General features: G+C 37.7%; 2 protein-coding genes across 2 annotated transcripts; one reads left to right on the top strand and one right to left on the bottom strand.

The window, feature by feature from the left end:
* Positions 1–112: 112 nt before the first annotated feature.
* On the bottom strand, positions 113–16,751 carry LOC126831661 (uncharacterized). Its single transcript, XM_050562275.2, has 11 exons — positions 16,574–16,751; positions 15,748–15,884; positions 15,011–15,199; positions 14,609–14,656; positions 14,177–14,234; positions 13,505–13,572; positions 11,255–11,285; positions 10,372–10,621; positions 9,701–9,857; positions 7,086–7,240; positions 113–6,683 (listed from the first exon to the last, which is right to left on the bottom strand). The coding sequence occupies exons 1-11, from the start codon at positions 16,602–16,604 to the stop codon at positions 3,131–3,133; spliced, it is 4,677 nt and encodes a 1,558-aa protein (XP_050418232.1). The 5' UTR covers positions 16,605–16,751; the 3' UTR covers positions 113–3,130.
* Positions 16,752–17,270: 519 nt separating this feature from the next.
* On the top strand, positions 17,271–19,021 carry LOC126831662 (WD repeat-containing protein 74). Its single transcript, XM_050562276.2, has one exon. The coding sequence runs from the start codon at positions 17,276–17,278 to the stop codon at positions 18,503–18,505; it is 1,230 nt and encodes a 409-aa protein (XP_050418233.1). The 5' UTR covers positions 17,271–17,275; the 3' UTR covers positions 18,506–19,021.
* Positions 19,022–27,062: the final 8,041 nt, after the last annotated feature.

The raw sequence follows: 27,062 nt of genomic DNA, 5'->3' as shown, positions 1-27,062 counted from the left end.
GATGAACTTTCTCGGCCAATGCAGGGATCAAACACACTACCTCCAGGGTAGCGAGCCACCCACCTGACGATCACTGCCCCAAAAATAACTATCAACTCTTTAGTGTTGTTAATATGTCTTTTATTTTATAGAGAATTACTGGTATATATATTAAATTATAATATACAGTTGACAACAAACATGATATATCATTATAATACACAGGTAGATATATCTTAATACTTCATGTATACAGTAACTTACATAGGTCCACATACATGCCTGGACAGGGCACCTGTCACATTTGACAACAAACATGATATATCATTATAATACACAGGTCAATATATCTTAATACTTCATGTATACAGTAACTTACACAGGTCCACATACAAGCCTGGACATAGGGCATCCCTCACAGACTATGATGTCAAGGACAAATTCAATCTGATTAAAACACAGGTCTAAATTTCGTTTCGTATTTTTTATATATATATATATATAAAAAATACGAAATATATATATATACTTTCGATGGCCTACGCTACATGAAGAACTGACCAGTTGAACTGGAAGATTGGGTCACGGGTCGTAAGAGTAGCTTTTGACCCTATCACGTCAGACATTCATTAATCAATCAGTGTTTCTAGTGGTTTACCCACAGTTCCGTGCATGGCACACCAAGAAGTCGCTGTAACAGATGGTTTCATTGGCTAATCCGTCATGTCATATAACAACTCTTCCAGATCCTAAGTGTAGTACAGACAAATATAAAATGAAATTTTGAACTATAAAAAAAGAAACGGAATAGTCTGTTTTAATCAGATCGAGACAAATTATTACACAACGTATACAGTATAAACTATAATAAAGACTTGTGTCTTGTGACCAGTGCCTTATAACCAGACTCAACTTAATACCTTAAATACAGTAACAATTTCATATAACACATTAAAACGATATAAACTCTTTCATTTTCACATAACACTGTACCAAATTTATGCAATTCATTACCCTTGACCATAAAGAATTCACAATCTCTTATTTCCACAAAATAAAGGGTATGGATTTGATCTGATAACTGATTTTTCTTGTGTGGTGATTTAATATCTTTTCTTTGTTTAAAATTTTTGCTTCACAGTCAATGTTGAGATTGAACTCATTTTGTATCTGATCCAATCTCATTAAAATACAAATCTGTATTTCGTTTCGTTTTTTTTTATATTTTTGATGGTCTATACTACATGAAGATCTAAGCAGTTGTAGTGGGAGGTCGCGTCAGAGGTCATATGAGCGACTTTTGACTCTATTACGACAGACATTGATTAATCAACCAGCGTTGACGTTTCTAGTCGTTTACCCATAGTTATGTGCATTGAACTCCAAGAACTCGCCGTAACAGAGGGTTTCATTGGCTAATCCCTCACATTAACCACAACAGGCTTATATAACAACTCTTCCAGATCCTAGTGTTGAGAAGACAAATAATACAAAATTTTGAACTATAAAAACGAAACGAAATAGGATCTGTGTTTTACTCAGATTGACATTTCATTCTTTCAAGTAATATTAAATTTTTTAAATTTGAAAACGAAATGTTTTGTAACCGGAGAATACAAAAGTATTGGCATAAATTATTAAAAATTATATTAATTACAGAATTCTATCTAACTATATAAATAAATTATTCGTTCATTGATAATTCTATTTTATTCCAATAAATTTAAACAATTATTAAGTGCCCCATACACGTTGAATTTTTCAGTCAATTACTTGATGGCAATTAATTGATATCAATTAATTGGCGAAATTGACCTTGCCCACACACGGTCAATGTTTTAGCGTCAATTTTCATTCTGATCGATAACACTAGCACACACAGTCTATTTAATTGACGAGCCATCAATAAATGTCAAAGGAACTTTGATCTGTCAATTAATTAATTCAATTAAATTGTTTCAATTAATTCGCCGTCAATGTCCTCCATACACGTTCAATTTTTTTGTCAATTAATTGATATCAATTTATTGACGATAAAATTGAAGTGTATGGGATGCTTTAAAGCCATTGAGTATCATTTGAGGGACTTTTGATTTCTTACCAGCTTCAATATTTTGAAAGTTTGGTGTCATCAGTCCAAGAATGATTCAATTTTGTTCAGTATTTACAAAGATATCATCAATTGAAAATTATCAAATATTGTGCGAAAAAAAAGCATGATCGAGATAAAAACGATTTTAAACAACGCAATTTATTAGACAAACTGATTTCTTGATGAACTAAATCTTAAATCAGTTTTAGTATTTTATGTCCACAGGTTAACGCTAATGGAATTTGATCAGCGTTTGCCTCCTACGAAAAATTCATAGGGTTTTTTTATGTCTGAAAGTACACACCTAGAAAAACGTCCAAATTTTCATCATTTCCAAATTAATGAAATAGAATTTGAGAGAGAGAGAGAGAGAAATGGGGTTTAACGTCCACTCGACACAAACTAGGTCATTTCCGGACTAACATATGGTTTAATTTTATTTCAATAATTAGCTTGCGCGTAGGGGTCTGTAGCATTGGGAGGAAACCGGAGGACCCGGAGAAAACCCACGAGGTTGGACAGACGACCAGACTCCTTGCCACGTACAACCGGGGATTCGAAACCACACCAGTCGACTCAATGACAGACTTTATGATACAGCGCGCGCACACTAACCATTCAGCCATCCAACCCCCCAGAAATAGAATTTGAATGACAGAATAAGATGTAGATGGGTCCAATCATCATGGTTAAAGATCACCAAGTTTCAAAGAATGTAAAAAATTCCGGGTACTGACCTAATGGGCACAAAACTAGACTCTACTTTTCTATAGTAAATTCGAAGTGCAAATGACCTCATTTGACCCTGGATATCTCGAAAACGTCCCAACGCCGGACTGATTTCCATCCGGAAAAGTATTCTACACAAAATTTTACTATAGAAAAGTTGGGTCTGGTTTCGTCCCCATTTGATGGACACCTTCCTGCATTGAGCCCAGGGTCTATTAGACCAACTTTTTCGTGGACAAAAATATGTAAATAGAAAATAGGCCTATTAGCTGGTTTAATTTAACAGATCCATTGAAACTCTGTAAGAAGAGAATTTAACACAATATCTTATTAAGAACTGGACTTTTTGGGTGGGGCGGGGACGACAACAACTTGAGCCTTGTCTTTTAATCTCATTAATTTCCGCAGGTGTGATTGTTTCTTCGAGTGGTGTTCAGGTGACTTCACAGCACGACTGTCTTTTTTAAAGTAGTTCATGTTAAATTTCGCTTTCACGTCTGCAACATTCTTTAGTAATTTATATTTTGTAGCGGGCGAAGACTTCACTGGACTTTGTCGAGAGTTTTTAAAAGGCGGAGATTTAACAGGACTTCGATAAGAGTTTTTAGAGGGGCGTGATTTCACAGGAGTTTGACGAAAGTTTTTTGTTTTCGGTTGATCACTTGGTGGGGAAGACAAACTATTATCACTTTGTCTAAAGTTTTTAAAAAGCGGAGATTTTACAGGACTTCGAAAAGAGTTTTTAGAGGGGCGTGATTTCACAGGAGTTTGACGAAGGTTTTTTGTTTTCGGTTGATCACTTGGTGGGGATGACGAACTATTATCACAACTGGAACTATGTTTCTGATTGTTTTTTTGCGGACTGTTAAAATTAAATACGATATCTTCGTCCACCATTTGTTCCATTTCATTCTGACATCGTTTTTTTCGCTTTGGGCTATAGAACTGAAATGTTTCGTTGTCTTCATCGATCGACTGCAACACATTGTCAGACGGTTTGTATATTTTGCTCCGTAATGTCGATGTTTCTGATACACAAGATGCATTTTGATTTCTCTGAGATTTTGATTTGTTATTTTCCACACCAATTCGTTTTAGTTTTTTCTTGTGAACACGTTGCCCTGTGGATGCCGATGGAGTACTTGATAATTTTACGACCAAAAATTCCTCACAGGCATCGAACCACGAGGAGTTAGAACGTTTATTTGGGGATGAATACGCGTCTGGCATTAAATCATCGAAATCGGTAACATCACTCGCAGTACTTCTGATGATCCATTCACTCGATAACGAGTCATCTAAATCCACTTCTGATTGTTCTTCGTAAGACAATCCAGACATTGGACACGATTCGGTGTCCTTTTTTTCAAATCCTAGAAAAGGGGCCGGGTCCCGTTCACTCTCGAGTAATTTAGAAACACTTCTGTCACTTAATACACGCCAACTGTGATTCAATTTCACACGTTTTTTCGTTGTCGTGGTTTTGCAACATTCGTCTGTAATATTCAAGATATCTCTTATGTTGGAGTCCTCTGATTTTGATGGATGAATTATAACATCATCGTCTTTGTTGTAATTGTCTGTTGCGATTTTACTATTGTGCGATAAAGTCTGGGCCAGAACTTTATCCGCTGAACTTATTACGGAACTTTTTTCAATTTCATGAAGTTGAGTTTCTAATGATCTGCAAGTATTTTTTGTTGTGTTCTGTATTGTTGTGGACGTAGGTACGACTAAAACATTTGACTTTTCAGATTTTGAGGGAGTCTGATGATTGAAATTTTGTATTTGTGATTTGCGCTGTCGCCTGACACGACGCCTTGGTGTACTCGATATTCCACTTTTGGGACTGATCATTTCCTCTTTGTTAAAAATAACAGGTTTTGCTGGAGTAATATTTCTACAGGTTCTTGAAGGCTGTGATTTTTTTGGATCTGGTCGAAAAACAGGTGATTTTTTAAAAACAGGTGACTGACTTTCACAATCGTCAATTATTTTCTTCGATTTATTTGGTGAACAAGTAGCAGATAGCAGTTGGGATCTAGATTTATTTGGTGAATAAGAAACAGGTGGCTGCAGGAATACAGATTTATTTGATGAACAGGTAGCAGACGTGAGCAGGGATCCAGATTGTACCGATTTATATGGTGAACTAGATCTGGACTGTTGCCGAGTGCCAGATGGTCTTGATGAAATGTTGAACGACGAGCAAGACGGAAGTGGTTCAATTGTAACTTTTAGTTTTTTAAGTATAAATTCATTCGAGTTTCTGGCATTTCTCACAATACCACTGTAAACTTGACTCTCCTGAGAACTGATGTTTGATTGTTTATTTTCACCACCGTCTGCAATCAGAAGAGCTTTATGCTTTCTTTTCTTGTTAACTTTAGTTAAACCTGAATTAGAAACGTCAGAAGTTGTTTGACTAGAAGAATCAAAATCTTTTTGAGGGGACGTAGACGTGTCTGTTTGTAACGACAGGCATGTTTCTGTCTGCTCGGTAGATCTGTGTTTCCGCGACGATAGGCGATTATCTTTAACATTATGACATGACTGCCCTTCTACATAGCCAACATTATGATTATTCTTAGATTTTCGATTTTTCTTTATTTTAATGCTTCCGTGATTTTTCTCGGATTCTGTTTTCGCAGAATTAGATCCATCATTTAAAATGGATGTGTTGGATTCAGACTGTGTTTTTTCTGTACAAGATCCCGGAGATATGCTAGATTCCTTTTTCTTGTGTATTGAAAGCTTCTTCTTTCCCCAAATTTCCGTCAAAGAATTAAATATCATCATATCATGCAACTGAACTTCCATAGAATTCCGCGATTTTCGCCCGCTGTGTTTTGCAAAAGATAGACATTTTTCACCCATATTGATGGGAAGACTTGTGATTGGAGCGTCTGCTGTCAGTTGTTTCAAGATGGGGGAAGAAAGACTTGTTTTGCAGGGTATCAAGTGAGATTTGCTTTTTGATTGAACTGTTGGTTGAGAAGAACTTTGTTTAGTTTTTGATCGAACTTTTGGTTGCGAAAGACTTTTTCGTGAATGTTCCTTATTGTTTGTTTTTATTTTACATAATTTATTGAGACAATTCATTTTGTCGTTGGCTCTCTTTGTTTTCTGTGTCAGTTGTCTTTTAGCTAATTTCACTTTGTTGAAATAAAAATTGTTTGAATTATCTTTTTTACGTGTGCGTAGTTGACGAACAGGATTAATTTCGCATTTCGTACTTTCGGTTTCATTGTTCATTACTTTTGATTCACGCACTCGCTTATTAAAAATTATTTCGTTGGAACTTGTATTTGAATCCGATAATGTATCACTGGAATCTGAATAATCTGACGAAAAATAAACACTTTTAGAAATTCCGCTTTCACTGTCGTTGTCTTTTGGTTGTTTTTTTGCTGCGCGATCTCCTCCTCGTAATATTTTATCAGGACTTGTTGACGCAACTTGTAAACTTCCGATTGCCATATTTTTAATAATTAATTTTTGTTTAACTTTCGCGGCCGGTTGTACACCTGTCTTTGTTTTATGCGGCCAATTTTTTAAACTCTTTACGATGACGGAACAAGGGGAGACAACCGGTTTAGTTTTCTGGACACTAGGACGTGGCGAGGAAACACCAGGAACTACCGCATGTTTATTGTTGTCCGCATCTTTTTCTACACTGGCCCGCACGCTGCTAAAACTACTAGAGAGACGACGGGATGTCACGATACGCCGACGTAAAATGTTCTCTTTAGTATCCGCCTCGTCTTCACAAGGAATCGGTTGCGATTGTTTGGGTTCTGATTCTTTGATCTGTTTATCGTGTTTCTGTGGCGTGGTTTCATTCGTGTTGTTTACATCATCACCACCACTTACAACGGATTCACTAGAAATTTATAAAAAAAAGAAAAAAAAAGATTAGAACCAAAATAAATAGGAAAACAGACCCCTGAGTTCACAAAGCATTCTCAGACTTAAGAATTTACTCAAAATTTTAATTGTTGTTTTAATGTATCAAATACAACAATCAGAAACTATGTGCAAAGTTTTGTGTTTTTGGATCAAAGATATTTCTTACAAACCAGTGATTGAAAGCTGAGTGAATGCTTTGTGAATTTGGGGCCTTAGACCACCGCCCGAACAAGAAGAACAGTGCGCTATGGTGGAAATTTTGTCCTCCGTCCTACACACAGGGCCTCCGGGTTAGCAAACCATTGTCTTACTGAGTCGCTCAACAAGAAGAACATTGTACGATACGATACATATAGAGCCAAAAACTTGATCTCACCTTTTTTTATTATTAACAGATTTTCTCATACAATGTTCGTGTAGAACTTTTTTCAGGAATCTAGCTGGACTGTTGACGGTTTTAATAATCTGATCAAGTTTAATAAAATTATTTTTATCTCGAGCAAATTTACGATGATCTTCATCACGAAGGTGCTGAAATATCAAAATAATATCCGAGTTAAAGGGCTATTATGTAAGATTAGAGAGAGAGAGAGAGAGAGAGAGAGAGATGGGGTTTAACGTCCACTTGACGCAAACTAGGTCATTTTGGAACTAACATATGGTTTTAATTTTATTTCAATAATTCACTTGCGCGTAGGGGTCTTTAGCAGAGGGAGGAAACTGGAGGACCTGGAGAAAACCGAGGTTGGACAGGCGACCCTACTTCTTGTCAGGTACAACCGGGGATTCGAAACCATGCCAGTTCACTCAATGACAGGCTTTATTATACAGCGCGAGCTTTCTAACTGTTCGGCCATCCAACCCCCCATTAGATAAAGAGCTGGCAGTTCTCACTATAATAGTTACAAAATAGAAGATGTAAAGGGAATATTCTAAAAATTTCAGTCAAATTGATCCTCTCTGAACTGAGATATTAGTGATTGAATGTTAGGCTTAGCCTTGATCATCATTACTAAAGTCGGTAGATAAAAAACAGTCTTGATTATCCATTCTTGGATTTAATCATCAATGAGGGTTGAGCAGCAGATCGGATTCAAATCCAGTGAAAATCTGACACATAAGATGGCATCGAGAGTTAATTACCATCTTTTCATGTTCATAAATGTCTAATTTATAATTTATACAACATTTCAGGTCTAAAGAAAGAGCTGCAATAAGCAGATTTAACTCTTGCATAATGTATGTTTAACAAATAATACATTCGGCTGGTTTTTATATATCCAGCTCATTCAAACAATAAATACAAACTTTTCATGTCAGGTGCCTAGATTGTCAAGGGTGAACATCTCTGTTCCTGGGAACATTAAAATAGTCCACTCGACACAAACTAGGTTTTAATTCTATTTCAATAATTCGCTTGCGCGTAGGGGTCTTTAGCAGTGGGAGGAAACCGAGGACCTGGAATACACCCACGAGATTGAACAGGCGACCCTACTCCTTGTCACGTACAACTGGGGATTCGAAACCACGCCAGTTGAATCAATGACAGGCCTTATGATACAGTGCGCACGTGCTAACCATTCGGCCATCGAACCTCCTTAAATATTATGGATAATATTGAGTTCGAGGTTTAGCTGCTTTAAATGCTCTGTCTTAGAGAAGTGGATTTATATAATGTCCCTTGTCACACACCAGGATTGCAAACTTCGATATTCTAGTTTTGAACAGTTTTGTAAGATTTATAAAATCTGAAAATGAAATGTTTTTAAATTTTGTCATCTAACATTTTTAGTTTAATGTAAATGAAATGAAATGGGGTTTAACGTCCTACTGTTCTGCTCCAACTGGGCTAATGAATATACAGGTCACAATTCTATGGAATACAATTACTGCTTTTTACTGAGCGACGTTTCGACTAGACTTCTCTAGTCATTATCAAGCTATTATCATCATAGCCTGATAATGACTAGAGAAGCCTAGTCAAAACGTCGTTCAGTAATAAGCAGTAATTGTATTCCATAGAATTGTGACCTGTATACTCTAGTTCAATTACTAAATGCCATTGAAACAGTTTATCAGACATCAGTATGGGCTAATGAAGGCGGCCATACGCTATACAGTGTGCTGTGAGTGAAATTTTGCCAAGGTAGCGGCACAATGGCATACTTTTATATTGAATTCCAACTGCCACGCCAATGTATACAAAGGACCTCAGATTTCATCCCATCCAAACGACTAGACAGCTATCCTTGTCAGGACCTCCGTTTTGCACCATAAACAGGGGGAAACCATTTATAAAATCTAGAACCAATGAAGTGCTGAATCATGAATATGTATTATTAAACATGCAAGAGCCAACTCTATAGTACGTGTTATAGTTTATTACTCTATCCAGTAACTAAATGCCTCTAAAAGATTATTTCAGCATATTCTGTTTTCATTATCTATTTTTTTAACTATCATAGTGATAACTGTCAGCTCTTTATCTAATCCAACCTAATGCCCCTTTATACATGAATTTGTATATAAAACAATATGAATTTCTATAGTCGTTTAAATGGTTCGAAAATCCGAGGTAATTGCAACAAGTTGGAACCTGTAACTATTGAAATTTGAAATAAAGAATACAACACTATCCATTCAAACTCCTCCCATAGTATACTGGATGGAGTATGCCCGTCTTTATTTAGCAGGTCAGCGCAGAACAGTAAGATCTTAAATCCATTTCATTTCATTTTCTGTTAGTGTTTACCTTATTAATATCGTTGTAATACCTTTTCAATATCATTGTAATAACCTATCAATATCGTTGTAATACCTTATCAATATCATTGTAATAACCTATCAATATCGTTGTAATACCTTATCGATATCATTGTAATAACCTATCAATATCGTTGTAATACCTTATCAATATCATTGTAATATTTATCGATATCATAATACCTTATCGATATTGTTGTAATACCTTATCGATATCATTGTACATACCTTATCGATATCGTTGTATTTGATCAAACAACATTCACAATAACCACGTTTTTTCTCCACTTGTTTCTTCCTCTCCTGACGACGTCGTAAATCACCAGCCGTTAAAATCTGCATACCCACCATTTTACTTGTGCTCCCTTCATTCTGACCCCCTTTACTAAAATAATCAAACGTTATTATGTCATCATACTCTTTTAGTAAGAGCACCATAAAATCCATGACAAACCCGTGGAAAAGACACACATAATCAGTAATAAACAAAAAACGCATACATGATTTCAAGTGAATGGATCCTGAAGTGATGTATGCTTCACTCAAAATGAAAATAACAATAAGGGAGATAATCCATGCAAAAAAGGAGGAATATTTCCCAATTATTTGATCTTTCCAGTGAAAATCTTAATTAGCTATATGCCACGAGGAATCTCAATTAGGGAGAAAAGATGAATATTCACCAATTATTTGATCTTTCTAGTGCAAATCTTGATTGGCTATATGCCACGAGGAATCTCAAAAAACCTATTTATAGCTGTTCAGGGGCTGTATAGAATAATCAATAGGGATCCAATCATGACAAATTTCAACGTGTACAAACAGAACTTGTGGTAGTCATAGCAACTTGGGTTTAACACATTAAATTTAAAAATGTCTGAAAAAATACAACCAAATACCTTTGTGTTTTGTCTTTAGGGGTTTCAACTGAATCTTTATCAATTTCTCCACCTTGTTGAGACGCCACAACACGATCTCTGTATTCTGGTTCCGTTTTCTGCGCTCGACCAACTGTACTTCCATCAAATGGGCAGGTACCAGCAGGCGTGTCAACGTTACAATGGGGCCAACTATCAAACTCTAGTTGGACTGGGCGATAATGCAGATTGACAGCTTCAAACTTTACAAGTGGTTGTCGAAGTCTTTTTACTGAAATATAAATAATATTGTCTTAAAATTTTACAAGTGGTTGTCGAAGTCTATTTACAGAAATTAAAAAAGGATTTGGAGGCTGAATGCTGGTATGTGTGTTGGGATGCCACCTTGATAGAACACAATCGTCGGTGAAGTGTATTTTTTGTTTTTGGAGTAATTTAACACATGCATGTTCGATCTGTTATTAAGTCAAATGACATGGTTTCGATTTCCCGCTTGAATGTGACAAGGTGTAAGTTTTCCTGCCCAACGTCATGGATTTTCTTGGGTCCTTTAGTTTCCTCCAACTGCTCAAGAGCTGATTTCACTCCCGGTAAAAGGTATATGGTAGGTTGCTGTCTTAATAGAAAACAAAAGTTCGGCAACAGGTGTATGGTGGAGAGAGAGAGAGAAATGGGGTTTAACGTCCACGACACAAACTAGGTCATTTCGGGACTAACATATGGTTTAATTTTATTTCAATAATTCGCTTGCGCATAGGGGTCTTTAGCAGTGGGAGGAAACCAGAGGACCCGGAGAAAACCCACGAGGTTGGACAGGCGAGGTGTATGGTGGGGTATAGTCTCAACAGGGTGGGGTATGGTCTCAAGGGATCTGGTGCCATCTTAATATAGTAAATAAGTTTACCTTTCACACCAGTTGTTGTTTTCTTAACAACCTGTTAAAATATAAATATAACAATTATGTTTCTACGACATTAAAACTGAATGTTTATCACATCGTTCATCATTAGTTCATTACTAATTGTCTATATCACAGGTTTTCATTGGTTGTTTGATCTGGGGTTCACCAATCACAACCTGGAAAATGTCTTTAGCCTATCAGAGCATTCTTGGAGAGTTGTGGTGGCTCGCTAAACAGGAGGTCTAAGTTCGATCCTCATGTTAGCTGAGAAAGAGGGTTAGGCCGTGTTAAATTAATTCTGCGTTTCGGGTCAACCGCGCGCGTAGCTTTCACATCGTCAAATTGATGGTTGTGTTGATTTTCTACGCGGTAGTTTGTGTTGTGTTTTGATTTCGGCAGCTCCGCGCGCGTACCTATCCACACAGTACATTCTTCACTATAGAACACACGCCTGTCTATTTTAGGCGACATACGCACATTTTTAATTTACACGCATAAATATTGGTTTAAAAAAATAAAATAATATTATAATTTGTATACAGAAAAATTTGAAAACAAGTCACGGTCATAAATTTAAAACGTTATTACATTACTCCATGTGTCAGCACGCGAACTTTCGCTGCCACGTTGTCCTTGGTTACATGTGTACATAGACTTGTTTGTCCTGACACGCGCTGACTTCTAATAACAGTTTAACGGTACAGCGCGACTTATTTCAACTTGCCTACAACTTCCATCATGGCGGATTCGGTGGCGGTAGACACTGGTGAAAACACACTCCTAAATCTACAAATATCTGTACTGCCAGGGAAAATAAAGGCACTGCAGTGGACCGTTGTAGAAACTCCATATGAGTACACTTTTAGTGATCTTTATACATGTACAAGTTTATTAAAAGTATATGATATAAATTCATACATTAGAGTAGTTATGTTATTATTGTTAAATTAACAATCCATTAGATGTGGATGGCAGCGCCACTGAACTGCAATTCAGGGCTTGCCACGAGATTGACAAGTTTATTGCCGAAACTAACCCAACAATGTCAATAACGTCATAAATTCGTCTGTCAAACGAAGATTCGCCCAGCTGCACGCGGCATTTCCTCCTTAAATTTGATTGGCTAATGAAGTTACTCGCCACTTGTGTTACTAAAAATACACTTTAGACCTGAATGTCATCCATGACTGGTTTTCCTACGAACACCAGTAACAAACGCGTGATAATCGAGTCTAAAGTAAAGAATGTTTACATCCGGCATTAGGCATTCACGCTAAATGAACACGTTTCAAACTAATATTTATTGGTATTTCTTATTTTATCAGAACTTCGGTTTTTATTCCATTGTGCAGTCGTATAATTTTCAATCTAAGCGTAATAATGGCCAAAGGAAACCTGATTGCCCTATCCACATTTATGTCGTGGGGTGAAAGAATCCATACGGAAATTGGTTTTAAATAATTTATTTTTAAACTAAAGAAGAGTATGACTGTCAAAAACAGAAAGCGATGGTCACACATGTTTACTGCAAACTCTGTGCCAAGAATAGCAATTTTCTTATAATTTTAAATTGAAACAATGTTACAAAATGTGCTCACGCAAACAACATTTTGCGTGAGCAATTTTTATTGCTCGCCCAAACCTAAATTTGCTCGTCATCAATTTATTTGTGGCCAGCCCTGGCAATGATAATATCAATAGACCAGTTTGAGTGCCTCCAGGGCGGCCTTAAAATGCAGTTCTACAAAATAGAATGTGACATCCACACCTGATGGATTATCTAGTAATAATAGAATCTTCCTGGAAAACAATCCTGGAGATGGCTCTATTGGGTTTATTCAGCTATATTCTAAGTTTGTGTTGTGTTGAAAAAATGTGTGTTGTGTTAAAAATTGGGAGGTGTGTTGTGTTAAAAATTGGGAGGTGTGTTGTGTTGACCTCCCTCCCTCATTGAATTCTGGAGACCCTAAAACCTGAAACACAGAATTAATTTAACATGGCCTTAGGGTCATATATATCGGCAAGGTTTTTCCTTGTCAATCATGCTGGACCTGGCAAAAACAGGACCTGGTCATTCATATGGGACAAAAAAAAAACGAGGTTGTGTACACATTGGTGTGCATGTAAAAGACCCCCTGACGTTGGCGCCGATAACTTTCGAAGAGGGTATAATGGGAGTATATCTACCTGTCTAAGAGGGTATATTGAGAGAATATCTACCTGTTTAAGAAGGTATAATAAGAGAACATCTACCTGTTGTTTACTTGTATCAGTATTTGACTGTAATTTACTTGATTCTCTAGTCACCCATTTTAGAGCAGCTGAAATAAAATATAACAATAGACTTACATATGGTTTAACTTTATCTCAATAAAGGAGTATTTAGCCGTTTAGGAAACAAGACAAAAATAAACAAGGTTGGACGCTGTGTCACATACAATTAAAATTTACAAGAGAGACTGATATAATGATCATTTATTTAGTGTCAAGAGTCCATTCTACAATTATATACGTACAGGAGGGGGATGGTGGAAAAATGGTTTAACACAAGTGCATTAGATAATAAGATCTGCCATGAGACAAGTAACGTGATTACGATTCACAGCTAGTACAAGTGGGTTTTCTCTGCTCAAGACACCTGTGCGCAACCGAATTATTGAAATAAATTGAACTATATGTTATTCATGAAATGATCTAGTTTGTGTTGAGTGGACCTTAAACCCCATTTCTCTCACTGTATATATATATATACACAGAAGACTGAAACAAATCCCTCCCCCCCACCCTCTCTACACAGAAGACTGAGACAAATCCAAGTCCATTCTATATTTCTCTATGCACAGAGAAAACATGACCTATATAAAACTGTAAGGTAAATATATTGGGGGAGTGTTTTGGAGCTTGATAAATATAAATAATAATTACCATCTACAGGAATAACTTTAATTCCAAACTTCTCTGCATTTTGAAGAACAGGGGTTGTCTGTAAAAAACAAAACATGCAAGGTATTAAATGGGGAAAAATAAATCCCACAACTGATCTCCAACAAACAATATCAATCAGTGCGATCCTACTTCTTGCCACTTACAACTGGGGAATCGAAACCACGCCAGTTCACTAATTTGGCAGACCTTATGATACAGCATGCACGTGCTAACCATTCGGCCATCCAACCCCCTTCAGTGCATAAAACCGTTTAAAAGGCAGAATATTTGCAAAGAACCAGGAAACAATTCCCCCCCCCCTAAAAAAAATGTTCCCCATTGATTTACATTCCATGAGACCTATTTGACAAGACTCTGTCAAAACTCAAATTTGATTTCAGGTGATGGTAATAGAGTGAGAATAATGTTTACCTGTGTTTGTGACTGGGCAAGTTTAACCATTGCCTGGGCTCGCGTTTGCTATAAAATATTTTAAATATAGAATTAATATGATTAAATCTGACTAGAAAGTTGCTAGTATGTACGAGAAATTGCTAGTAAGCAATTCTATTTAGTAGATATCATTTTAATATTGAAATGAAATGAAACTTAACATCCAACTTTTCTGGGCCATTTGACGAAAATTGTTTAAATTATAGTTTAATGCAGACTTTAAGTCACTTGTCCTTGTCAGGGCCTCCATCCTAACAGAGGGCAACCACATCGGAAATTTTACTTCATGGCAATTAACCATAAATAAAAAAAAACATGATGACAATATTTCTGATTATTTACTTAATGATAGGATTGATTAAAAATGTTAAGAAAACTTACAGTTTTTTGTTTACTGCTTTCCAGACAATTAGGGGATCCCCCCTGCCCCGAGTTAAAGGGACTCGGAGTAGACAGGAATGACGGACTGTCTGGTCTGTCATTATTTCCATCTTTTTTATTGGGTAAGGTTGTAGTTGTATTACTGGATATCACATAATTTATTTCCTTACTTAGAAATTTCTCTACTTGCTGAAAATTTATAAAAAGAATTAATTAAAAATGTGTATAAATTTCAAGTAGAGAAAGAGAAATGGGGTTTAACGTCCACTCGACACAAACTAGGTCATTTTGGGACTAACACCTGGTTTAATTTTATTTCAACAATTCGATTGCGCATAGGGATCTTTAGCAGTGGAAGGAAACTGGACGACCCGGAGAAAATCCACGATGTTGGACATGCGATCCTACTCCTTGTCACATACAACCGGGAAATCGAAACCATGCCAGTTGACTCAATGTCAGACCTTATGATACAGCGTGCATGAGCTAACCATTCGGTCATCCAACCCCGCAAAATTTAGTGGGTGATAGACTTTGGTAACAACAATATTATGCATAACAATGGTTTCTACTTGTAGGCCTATAGACAACCAACAACTTACTTTCCTGAGATTTGGACACTATACACATGTATAGCCGTAAACTGTTTTTCTAATTGGCTTTCTACCTGATAATTCTAAACTGAATTTGAAAAAATGTTTTTAATGTTTAAATAAAAGTTGGTGGGATGTACTTACAGCCCCAAGATGTTTTAGTGTCTCTTCCAATTTACGTCTCTGTCGGACATCTTTTATATCTAGATAAATTGTTTTACCATTGAGTGGAAGAGGTTTGAATTCAAGTTTCTTTTTGGCAACTTTCTGTGGGCTAGCTCCTGAAATAAGGTAAACAAATCAATACATAATAATATTAAAAAACATTAGACAGACAAAATATGTTAAATTTAATCATAATTGAAATATCCAATTTACAAATAAAACTTCTACTGGAATCAACTTAATACTTACTATTCAGAAATTACATTTAAAGGAGCTAAATCGCTAATATTTGGGACCTAGAAATTGACACAAATGGGTCGCAACGCATATAATAATGTAATATGCATGTATATAAACTGATTTATATTCAATCGTTTCCGTTTTTACTCTAATTTCAAATCAGTTATGTTCGGCGAAATACGCCAGAATTGTCAATCGATTGGCTATTTCTAGCGTCTGGTTATTCCAGTCTACGCCGATAGTATTTATTGCGCATGCTCTCCAGATAAGAATATGGCTTCACCGTCTGACATGACTTGTGGAAAATGTATAGCCTCGTTCTTCGAGTCCCTTATTACAAATTGCGTTAAAACACATTATGGTACACGATTCGTGTACAAATGGTGAAATGTTTATTTTGTCTTAAATATTGGATATCAGAAGCCCATCTTTTCAAGATACAATGACAACACCAATGTTGATTTAAATTGATAAATAATTTGTGTTTTCGATGTCGAAGATTTTGGATGATACTGAGTTAAAGACTTAGCTACTTTAAGTTAATACCATCAAAGTATCTACTCACTGTTTTTATTGCTGCCATTGTCTTTAGTCATTCTTGCATTCTTTAATTATTGTAACTTGTTATATTCAATATAGAATAGGCCTAAGGCCCTTCTTCTCTGTTGCAGATGATGATAAAAGGTGCAATTGTCTAATTTCTATTTTGAATTTGATCTATGGGATTAGTAGACGGGAATTTTTCTAAGATTTAAAATTTTAAATGTGTAAATTTTGCCTTTTTAGGTCAATTTTTGAATTATTTTTCAACTCTAAACAATGTTAACAGCAATAACCAATTCTAATTTGATTGATAAAATCATTGACAGGGTGAAATTTGGAAATCTCTACCAGTGAAATAATTCACTGTACCGGTCCGTGTGGGTCGACTGGGGACGTTGCCTTATCAGGTCAACAGAGTTGACAGGTCATTTCCATTCTGCACGATTTTGGCGTCTGTTTACTTCAATTAAAATCCAACAAATACCGGTATAATGCGCTATGAAGGCTTTAGCTTGAGGACTAATAAGTTCTCTCCTAAACAAATGAGCAAATAACAGTCAATTATGCAAAATAATTATGAATAATATAGTTGTTTTCCTTCACACTTCTCAGAGTTCCCGCTTTTCCACCATTGATTATCAGCCGCCACATTTCAGCGATTTCATTGGTTGTTTTTTTCCATTTGGTGCGGTCCTTCTTGAAATAACTTCCGTCAATAAACAAAATGGCTGCCCCCACGTTTAACGTGTTTGTTGGTTCCGAAACAGGTTTATTGAAAGCTATTGACGTTAATAAATCAAATTGGTCAAATCTAAATAGTGTCCAGTCAGCGGACAGAAATAAAGAAATATGTGTTATATGTTGGGACAACCAAGAGCAAAATCGCGTAAGCTATGGATTGAGAAATCGAGAAATAGGTACATACGACACCGAAACCCAATCACACTGCAAGCCAATTAAATTTGACGGTGGTAAAGGAACTTTCAAAGGCTTAGCTAAAATTGATGATAATTACATCACTGCGGTCGAATCTGGCCTTGTTAAAGTTTGGAATGAAGAATCCGTCATCAGTGAATTTGAAGCAGGAGAAAAGTTATGTTTCATGACACAAAATCCTGATATTAAAAACATTGTTGCTACTGGGGGTGATGAAAATGATTTGAAAATTTGGGACATTGAGAAATCGGATCAACCAATATTCATGGCTAAAAATGTCCGCAATGATTGGCTCAACCTTCGTGTTCCAATCAAGGTTCTCGGAGCGGTGTTTGTACCGAACAGCGAAGAAATTGTCACATGCACAGGCTATCATCAAGTGCGATTGTATGACCCTCGAACTTCACAACGACGGCCAGTAGTAGACATGTCATTCGATGAGTATCCACTCATGTCAATTGGAATGTGTTACACACAATCTAATCAGGTAGTGGTTGGAAACACTCAGGGTAAAACGGCGTTAATTGACTTTAGAACAGGGAAAACTGTTCATTGTTTTAAAGGATTTGCTGGGTCAGTGAGATCTATTCAGTGTCATCCTTCACTTCCAATCATGGCTACTTGTGGGTTGGACAGATTTCTTCGTATTCATCACATAGAATCAAGAGAACTTTTACACAAGTTTTACCTGAAATCACGATTAAATTGCTTACTACTGAGTAAAAATTGGAAACTTGAAAGTTTAGACGAAGGAATCGACATGCATGAAGATGACGAGGAAAATAAATTTGCGGATCATGAAGAAAAATCAGAGGACAATGAAGAAGTTGAAGAAGATGTGTGGGATCAACTTGAAGTGATGTCAACATCCAAAAATAAAACAAAAAAACAAATATCAGATGGTAGTGATGATCATAACAAAAGAGATTTGAGAAAGACGAAAAGAAATGCGGAAAAACGAACTACGAGAGAAAACACAGATAGTAAAACTGAAATTGTTAAGAAAAAGAAAAAATAAAGTTTTGCTTGACAATAATATAAACCAGAAGCCTTGTACATGTGTTGGTTGATAAAAAAAAAATGATTCTGGGTCTCAGATACTCCCACGTTTTTATTTTAAATAATAAAAACTAAAAACTGCCTCTTTAATTACCACACGTAAATGTTTTCTCCTGGTTACAGAAAATAACTTTATAAAAAAATGGAATGAATCGGAAATAATGTACCATAGGCTCAATTATTAAGTACACAACACTGTTAAATGTTTTTATCAGTCATAAGTGATACTGGATAATCGGATATTCAACAACATAAAATAAATGTAGTGCCTTGAAATGTGATGTTTAATAGGTCATTTAGTCCAGTAGTGATTCTTTGATAAAATGAAAACACAAAATAAAAACCTCCCTTATGCATCAGATAGTCTGAAAACCAGAATAGTGTGTTTGTATGGCCTAAGTTGTTTCATAATATCTGAACTTAATATGTATGTAAATACATGTATTATATTATATAAAGAAAATTGAAAAAATCACATTTGATGGTAATCGTAGTTTATTAGCTGTGAACACTGCTTGGTATCTTGACTCTGACCTACATGTACTGATTACATGACATTTTGGTTTCACGATATTTCAGACTCCTGACACATCATCCAATATAAAATAGGTCTCGACATTTCGAACACGGGTGCACGACAGTTGAGATTCGAGAATCAGTTGAAAGTAACAGTTTGACAACTTTACTTTATTTTGTTACAAAGTAAGAGACCTACTGGTAATTAAATAATAACAATTAATCTTGTACATGTAGTACACTGGTAGGAACTATATACATACAGGTTCTGTTGTAAGTAGACCGGTAGGAACCATATACATGTAGGTACTGGTGTAGTAGACTGGTAGGAACCATATTAGAGCGGGAGCCCAGGGGGTTAACCTAGCTGAAAAGTGTACCAATTTTCTCCTATATGGTATCAATGCATGTATATCTGGTATCATCAGAATGTAAGTCTGCCAGGTTTCTGGTGGTGGGTGTGGTATTCCATGCCCAAAATGCAATGCCCCCCAACTAGGCTAGATTAGCCCAAAAGTGTACCACATGAAATTCGTACAGCAGTGTACCGTACATCTTCAGGTATTACAAAAACACTCATGACAGACATTTCTAGTGGTGGGGTACCCCCGACAGAGCTATGTAATTGCCAGACATTTGTAGTGGTGGAGTATCCCTGACAAGAGTTTTCTAATTTCCAGACCACAGCTATGCTAGATTGGTTAATCAAATGTCTGACGTCATAGGGTCATAAGTCGGTCTTTTGACCCCTGACGTTACCTAACGCTATAAATTGTCAGATCTTTATGTAGTGTAGGTCATCGAAAGTATAAAAAAACGAAACGAAATATAGATCTGTGTTTTAATCAGATTGACGCGTTTTCCTGCTATTCAAGCACGTGAATACAACAACTTCAAAGTGGTCTAACATAGCCTAATTAAGATGGCTGCCTCGAATCAACCAATCAATCGTTTACAGTCCACGGAGGAGGGACCATCTGGAGAAAATTTAGAAAATTTAACTGCCGCAAACGTGTTTTCCCTGCTCTTCCAGCCCGTGAATAATGCAACTTCAATGTGGTCCAATCAATCATCCCAGGGTATGGGAGCATCGCCCTCCCGGAGACAATTTTGAAAATTTAACCACTGCAAATACGTTTTACTGCTATTCTAGCCCGTGAGTTAAGCAACTCCAAAGTTGTCAAATGGTTTTGTAACCAAAATCCCACTCTATGCCGTCGTGAATTCCATCCATTGAATCATACTGTTGCTAGAGCAGGAGCCCAGGGGGTTAACCTAGCTGAAAAGTGTACCAATTTTCTCCTATATGGTATCAATGTATGTATATCTGGTATCATCAGAATGTAAGTCTGCCGGGTTTCTGGTGGTGGGTGTGGTATTCCAAGCCAAAAATGCCATGCCCCCCAACTAGTCTAGATTAGCTCAAAAGTGTACCACATGAAAATCGCACAGCAATGTACCGTACATCTTCAGGTATTACAAAAACACTCTGACAGACATTTCTAGTGGTGGGGTACCCCCGACAGAGCTATGTAATTGCCAGACATTTGTAGTGATGGAGTATCCCTGACAAGAGTTATCTAATTTCCAGACCAAAGCTAGGCTAGATTAGCTCAAATCTGTACCACCTAAAACAGCTTTGGAGTTGTTCAGTACCACCACAGGAATCATGAATGACCACTGCCAGACAGTTTGTGCGGTGGGTTGCCCCTAACAGACACGCCCAAAATGCCACGGCCACCAACTAGGATAGATTAGTCGGCACTGTTCCTGTGGTCCAAAAAATTAAAAATTATGCCAGGATGCGTAGAATACTAATACCTAGCACATATGGAAGAGGCGATAAACTGCGGTTGTAGGAACAATTTTATTTTTCAAAAACGCATTTTTAGCCCAAAATTTAGCCCAAATAGATTTGGTTAAATACACAGAGTTTGATAAAAATATAGATTTTATAATATATAAATATGGTCAAAAACCCTAACCCTAACCCTCGCACTAATAGAAGATAGGCCTAAAATGTTATTTTTTTATAACCAGTAGCTGAAACAATCTTGATATAATTTGCCCTTCAATATCTAAATTGTAGTTTATTCCTTCCATATTCTTTAAAATATATACTATTCAAAAAAAGTAGGGGATATTTGATTTTTAAGTGTTATTAAAGTCACCTAATGAAACTGACGAAGAAACAAATGACAAAATGAAATGAAGTTCACATTCATCGATTTATTCCAAATGATCGTTAGACTAAGTAAGGCACAGACTGACCATTATAAGGGTAAAATGATACCCGGGGTCAAACAGCAAAGTTACCACAGCATCACAACCAAGTCAGTAACGGGTAAATCCTCCTCTGTTTGCCAAACAAGCATTGATCCGACGTGGCATACTCCTAATGAGACGTCTAAGGTCATTTTGGTCCAGATTCTCCCATTCCTGTTGCAACGCAGCAGCAAGTTCTTGGACATTGGCAGGACGTTGTTGACGTTGACGTAACCTCTGTCCAAGCATGTCCCAGACATGCTCGATGGGGGAGAGGTCGGGACTCAGTGCTGGCCAAGGTAATCTGGTGATGTTCTGTTGTTGGAGGTAACCTGTAACGATCCTGGCCCTGTGACATCTTGCGTTGTCATCCTGGAAGATGAAACGGCGGCCATGACGTCGTGCGAACGGCACAACATGGACTGCCAAGATGTTGTCCCGGTAGTACTGGCCTGTAACACGCCCTGCAACAACATGTAAAGCCGTTCTTCCAGCAACAGTGATGCCTCCCCACACCATAACAGAACCACCCCCAAATCGATCATGTCTGATGACGTTAACGTCTTGGAAGCGCTCGTTTCGACGACGCCACACCCTCCTACGTCTGTCCAAAAAATCAACAGTGAACCTTGACTCATCTGAAAACATCACATTGCTCCAGCGTCGATTATCCCAGTGTTGACGATCCCTACACCAACGACGTCTTGCCTGAATGTGATGATCTCTCAAACAAGGGATCACGCGAGGACGTCGGGCGCGAAGGTGACCCCTATGCAGTCGATTCCGAATCGTCTGGCCACTCACTCTCACACCAGTGTCTGTTTGAAGACGAGCGCTGATCTGATTTGCTGTGATGACACGATTTCTCAAGGCCAAGGTACGGATAAATCGATCCTGGGCTTGAGTTGTCGCCCTTGGTCGACCTGAGCGTGGTCTGTCCTGTACAGATTGTGTATCACGGTATCTGGACCATAGCCTGCTTATGACAGACTGAGAAACATTCATCGTCCGCGCCACAACCGCCTGTGTTGTGCCGATCTGTAGCATGCCAAGGGCACGTAACCTTTCATTTTGGGTAAGCCGACGCATATCAAAATTTGTTTTCTGGTCACTAAAACAATTAAACTGATGTTTCCACCCTGGAATTCAATGCCATAATGACTGTAACATTCAAAGTCAGAGTCGTGCAAATCTTGGGTTGGACCCCCATGATGATCCCAAGCATCACCTGCATTCCATGCGGTAGCTATTGGTGCGTTTGGGCGTCACATGTAACTGGAAATGTTTCTTCTGTTAGGTTCTATAGTGACTTTTTTCGTAGTCATTTGAATATTTTAGTATTATGCCCCCAAAATCAAATATCCCCTACTTTTTTTGAATAGTATATATGAATGTTTTTCGACAGTTGTACGTGATTACACCTCAAATAAAAAATAACATTCTTTTTGTATTCTTTTTTATAAAAAAAAAAAAAAACAACCGTAAAATAGTCGGCGGTAACAAGGAATCATTAAGCATTTAGTCGGGGGTAACAAGTATTTGGTCGGCGGTAATTATATTACGGTCGAAAGTCATTACAATGCGGTCGGCGGTAAAAAGTATTTTGTCGGCGGTAATTACACGACGGTCGGCGGTAATTACACGACGGTCGGAGGTAAAAAGCCTCAAGTCGGCGGTGGTCGGCGGTAAAAAGTACCACCGATTTAAAATGGAATGAAATAAAATGGGGTTTAACGTCCTACTGTTCTGCTTGGAACGGGGCTAATGAAGACAGGCATATGACATACAGTGGGCTATGAGGGAAATTTTGCACACTGTATGGCCTACCTGTCATCATCACCTCCCGATCCTCTTGTCTTGATACCATACGTGCGTTGTACATAACTACTGTGAGGCGTGTTGGTCTACTCAGTACTGTCACTGAACACGTGTACGCGATCATCACACTCACGTACTCGTGGCTACTTATAGTTCACTTGAAATTTGATTCTACAGCTGTATTGCCCGGTCTAGATTTCTCCGCGTAAATAAAAAAGACACTCTCTACTACCCTCAAGACGATATCGGCGGGAGGAGTCGAAGAAGGAAATTGCAGAGAATTCTGCCAGAAAGCCCTGCCGGGGGCACTTCAATTTAAGGCCCAGGAATGCACTCAATTGCGAGGGGAGAGCACCAAATTTTCACCCCCCCCCACCCTGGCTCGCGCCTTCGGGGCTTCGCGGTGACCGGCTTAGCCGGCCACATCCTCGGCCCCTCCCAAAAAATCCATATCCCCACCAAATTTTATGAGCTGGCTAAGGACCCGAGGGGAGATACTCATAACTGTAAAATTTATTGCCTTTTCCACAATAAATTGTTGCCCATTTGCATCCATTTACAGTAATGTAAATTGAAATACTAAAATAGACTATCGAGACTAGACTCACGCATATTACTGCATAGAAACCTTCCATGTGAAACATTTGACTGGTTTTGAAGAATTTGTGGGACTATTCCGCGAAATGCGGGGCGGGTGGTCACCCAATTGTGGCGAGTGCCCGTCTTCATCTTCATTAGTCAAGTCGGACCAGAACAGCAGGATGTTAAACCCCATTTCATTTTCATATATCCGTGAATATGGCAGTGCTGAGATAGAGGAGTGAAAGAATGACGCTATAATGGAATCGAGCGCTGTATACTGAGCTTTTTATTTGGGCAATGTCATGGCAAATGGGAGCAAATTCTCGTGAACGAGAGGATAAGAAACGGGATAAAATATCGAGGCCTGCCTGTCAATTCCACCTGTTTTTTGAGAGTTGTCCGTCACCCATAGGCGTACGGGCTCGATGACAGTTAGGGGGGGGGGGCAGAACCCGAAATGCCCGAAAAAATTTCGTTTGTACAGACAGCGGCGCCGATCTTCCTCGGGAGGAGAAGAAGCAGAACTCCCCTTGTATTGTACCCCCCGCCCCCCCCGTCACCCCACCAAGAAAAGTTTTGAATATTTGACGGCTGCAAACATAATTTCCTGCTATTTCAGCCCGTGAACAAAGCAACTTCAAAGTGGTCTAATATAGCCTAATTAAGATGGCTGACTCGAATTCCAATCAAAAGATCAATCGTTTACAGTCCACGGAGACGGGACCGTTTGGAGAAAATTTTGAAAATTTAACAGCCGCATACGCGTTTTCCTGCTATTCCAGTGAATACAGCAACTTCAATTTGGTCCAATAAAGCCTACCTGGTTGACCCGAATTCCAAACAAATAAATCAATCGTCGCGGGGTATTGAAAATCTAACCACCGCAAATGCGTTTTCTGCTATTCTAGCCCGTGTAAGCAACCCAAAATTATCCAATGGTTTTGTAACCGATATCCCATTCTGAATTCCAACCATCGAATCAGATCGTTGCAGCTGCATTCACAAAAAATAATCGATGCTCGAAAAATGTCGCACAAAGTAGAGTGGCTCCAGACAAAATGTTTGAGTCAACTCGGTACAAATTTGTGGTATTCAATTAAAAGAAAAGTAAAATTAGTGTTTTATTAGGGCTCAATGACAGCCCGTAAAATTAGTGTTTTATTAGATTTCGGGCACTTTATTTTGCCAAGTAGATGGAAAAATTTGTTTTTTTCACTTTACCCTTCTGCCCGAAAAGTCAGCAGTGAATATTCGCTAGGCCGCCACTATCACTGATGATAAGGATGCGACTTAATGAACCCTCATTTTTGAAAAAAAAACCCCCCACGGAAATTGAAACTATAAAAAAAGCCAACAATGAGGCTGATGTACCCCCCCCACCCTCGAATGAAAAAGCAATTAGATTACACACATTTTTTAGTTGCATATTTATCTTTTTATAAGCATCAACCATTCTGCTTATCAATTCTTAATATGAGCGGAAAATGCTCATTAATGACCTTAGTCATGGCACTGATGTAATGATGTACGCCAAGTTTCACCATTCTCACTCAACTGTATGGAAGCCTATAACTACCATTCCTAATTTCTACTTTTCGCCTCTTCAAAACACGAAAGTCGAAAAGTCAAAAAGTAGAAGTTACGACAAAATCAACTCGAAAATAGGAAATTAAGAAATAACACACAAGCGATAATAGCGCCCCTCGTTTTTTCCTAATTTCTTATTTTCGACTTGCATTTTGGCTTGTATACGGTCTTGGCGACTTTCCACTTAGTCATATTTTTGTATAAATTGATGTCAGTAAGAAAAGTAGAAATTAGGAAATTAACACACCACGCTATTAGCGACTTTTTGACTAGGAAGTTGTTGTAGTCTCAGTTTTCCAGGTCGCATTTGAATATGTGCAATCAGGACTCACACTGTATTTCATTCTTTTCCGGCAGTATGGATAATAATTTTTATATAAAAAAAATGTTCATATTTTTTTTTTCCGCCATCTGGGATATTTTATTTGCCAAAAATGTCTGATAAAAAAAACACACCTTAGTGCGAGTTATAAACAGACATTTCCGACGTGGTTTCCCCTTGTCAGTGGTGCAGAACGGAGGGCCTGACAAGGACAGCTGTCTAGTCTTTCGGATGAGACGAAAAACCGAGGTCCCGTGTATACATTAGAATGCACGTTAAAGATCCCTTGGCAGTTGGAATTCGATATAAGAGTAGGCGATAGTGCCGCTGTCCGGGCAAAATTTCCCTCATAGCACACTGTATGGCGTATGCCCGTCTTCAATTAGCCCAGGTTAGGTGCAGAAGAGTAGGACGTTAAACCCCATTTCATTTCATTTCATTTATAAATAGACAATTTTTCCCTTAATTTTTTTCTCCCTCTTCCTGCATTTTTGGGTTGACTTTTTGGTCTAGAATTGGAGAAAAGGGATCAAATTTGCAATTTCATAGCAGTTTTGGGTAATACTGATGATATTACAGCGGAGGGATAGGGGGTGTAAAGTGTCTTTCTGCAGAGCAATCATTGTGTCGGAAGTGAGATTTTCACCCCTGTCAACTTCAAATCCGTGTAGCAAAAAATCTAAACGGCCAACCCTCTACAAAATTATGATGAGGAGATTGCCAAATGTTGTCCCCATTGTGCCTATAAAGATTGGAACCAACGGAATGTTGAGCAAAAAGCTACAGCCTGTGATGTTACAGTCATTTAACATTGAAGTCAATGGGCAAATAATTGCTAGTCTGACTCCATAGGACTAAGACTAGTAATTATTTCCCCTTATTTCATGATGGGTAGTGCGAGTTATAAATAGACAATTTTTCCCTTAATTTTTTCTCCCCTCTTCCTGCATTTTTGGGTTGACTTTTTGGTCTAGAATTGGAGAAAAGGGATCAAATTTGCAATTTCATAGCAGTTTTGGGTAATACTGATGATATTACAGCGGAGGGATAGGGGGTGTAAAATGTCTTTCTGCAGAGCAATCATTGTGTCGGAAGTGAGATTTTCACCCCTTTCAACTTCAAATCCGTGTAGCAAAAAATCTAAACGGTCAACCCCCTACAAAATTATGATGAGGAGATTGCCAAATGTTGTTCCCATTGTGCCTATAAAGATTGGAACCAACGGAATGTTGAGCAAAAAGCTACAGCCTGTGATGTTACAGTCATTTAACATTGAAGTCAATGGGCAAATAATTGCTAGTCTGAGTCCATATTATGTAGTACAACGCGGACCAAGATGGCTGCTAAATATACCTGTTCCATTTGTTAGACAGGGATATAATAACACTACAGCTCTGATATATTATACAATATAACGTGGACAAAG

This window comes from Patella vulgata, chromosome 9 (genome assembly GCF_932274485.2).
Source record: "Patella vulgata chromosome 9, xgPatVulg1.2, whole genome shotgun sequence".
In the NCBI taxonomy this organism is placed as follows: Eukaryota; Metazoa; Mollusca; class Gastropoda; family Patellidae; genus Patella; species Patella vulgata.
This window is presented reverse-complemented; position numbering and strand designations above follow the sequence as displayed.

Bases quoted from the DNA above. Each gene is read 5' to 3' on its own strand.
- LOC126831661 (XM_050562275.2), bottom strand. From the start codon at position 16,604: ATGACTAAAGACAATGGCAGCAATAAAAACA. The intron at 15,200-15,747 runs GTAAGTACATCC...ATAAATTTTCAG, and splicing joins CACTAAAACATCTTGGGGCT to CAAGTAGAGAAATTTCTAAG. The intron at 14,657-15,010 runs GTAAGTTTTCTT...AATATTTTATAG, and splicing joins AAAGCAGTAAACAAAAAACT to CAAACGCGAGCCCAGGCAAT.
- LOC126831662 (XM_050562276.2), top strand. From the start codon at position 17,276: ATGGCTGCCCCCACGTTTAACGTGTTTGTTGGTTCCGAAACAGGTTTA.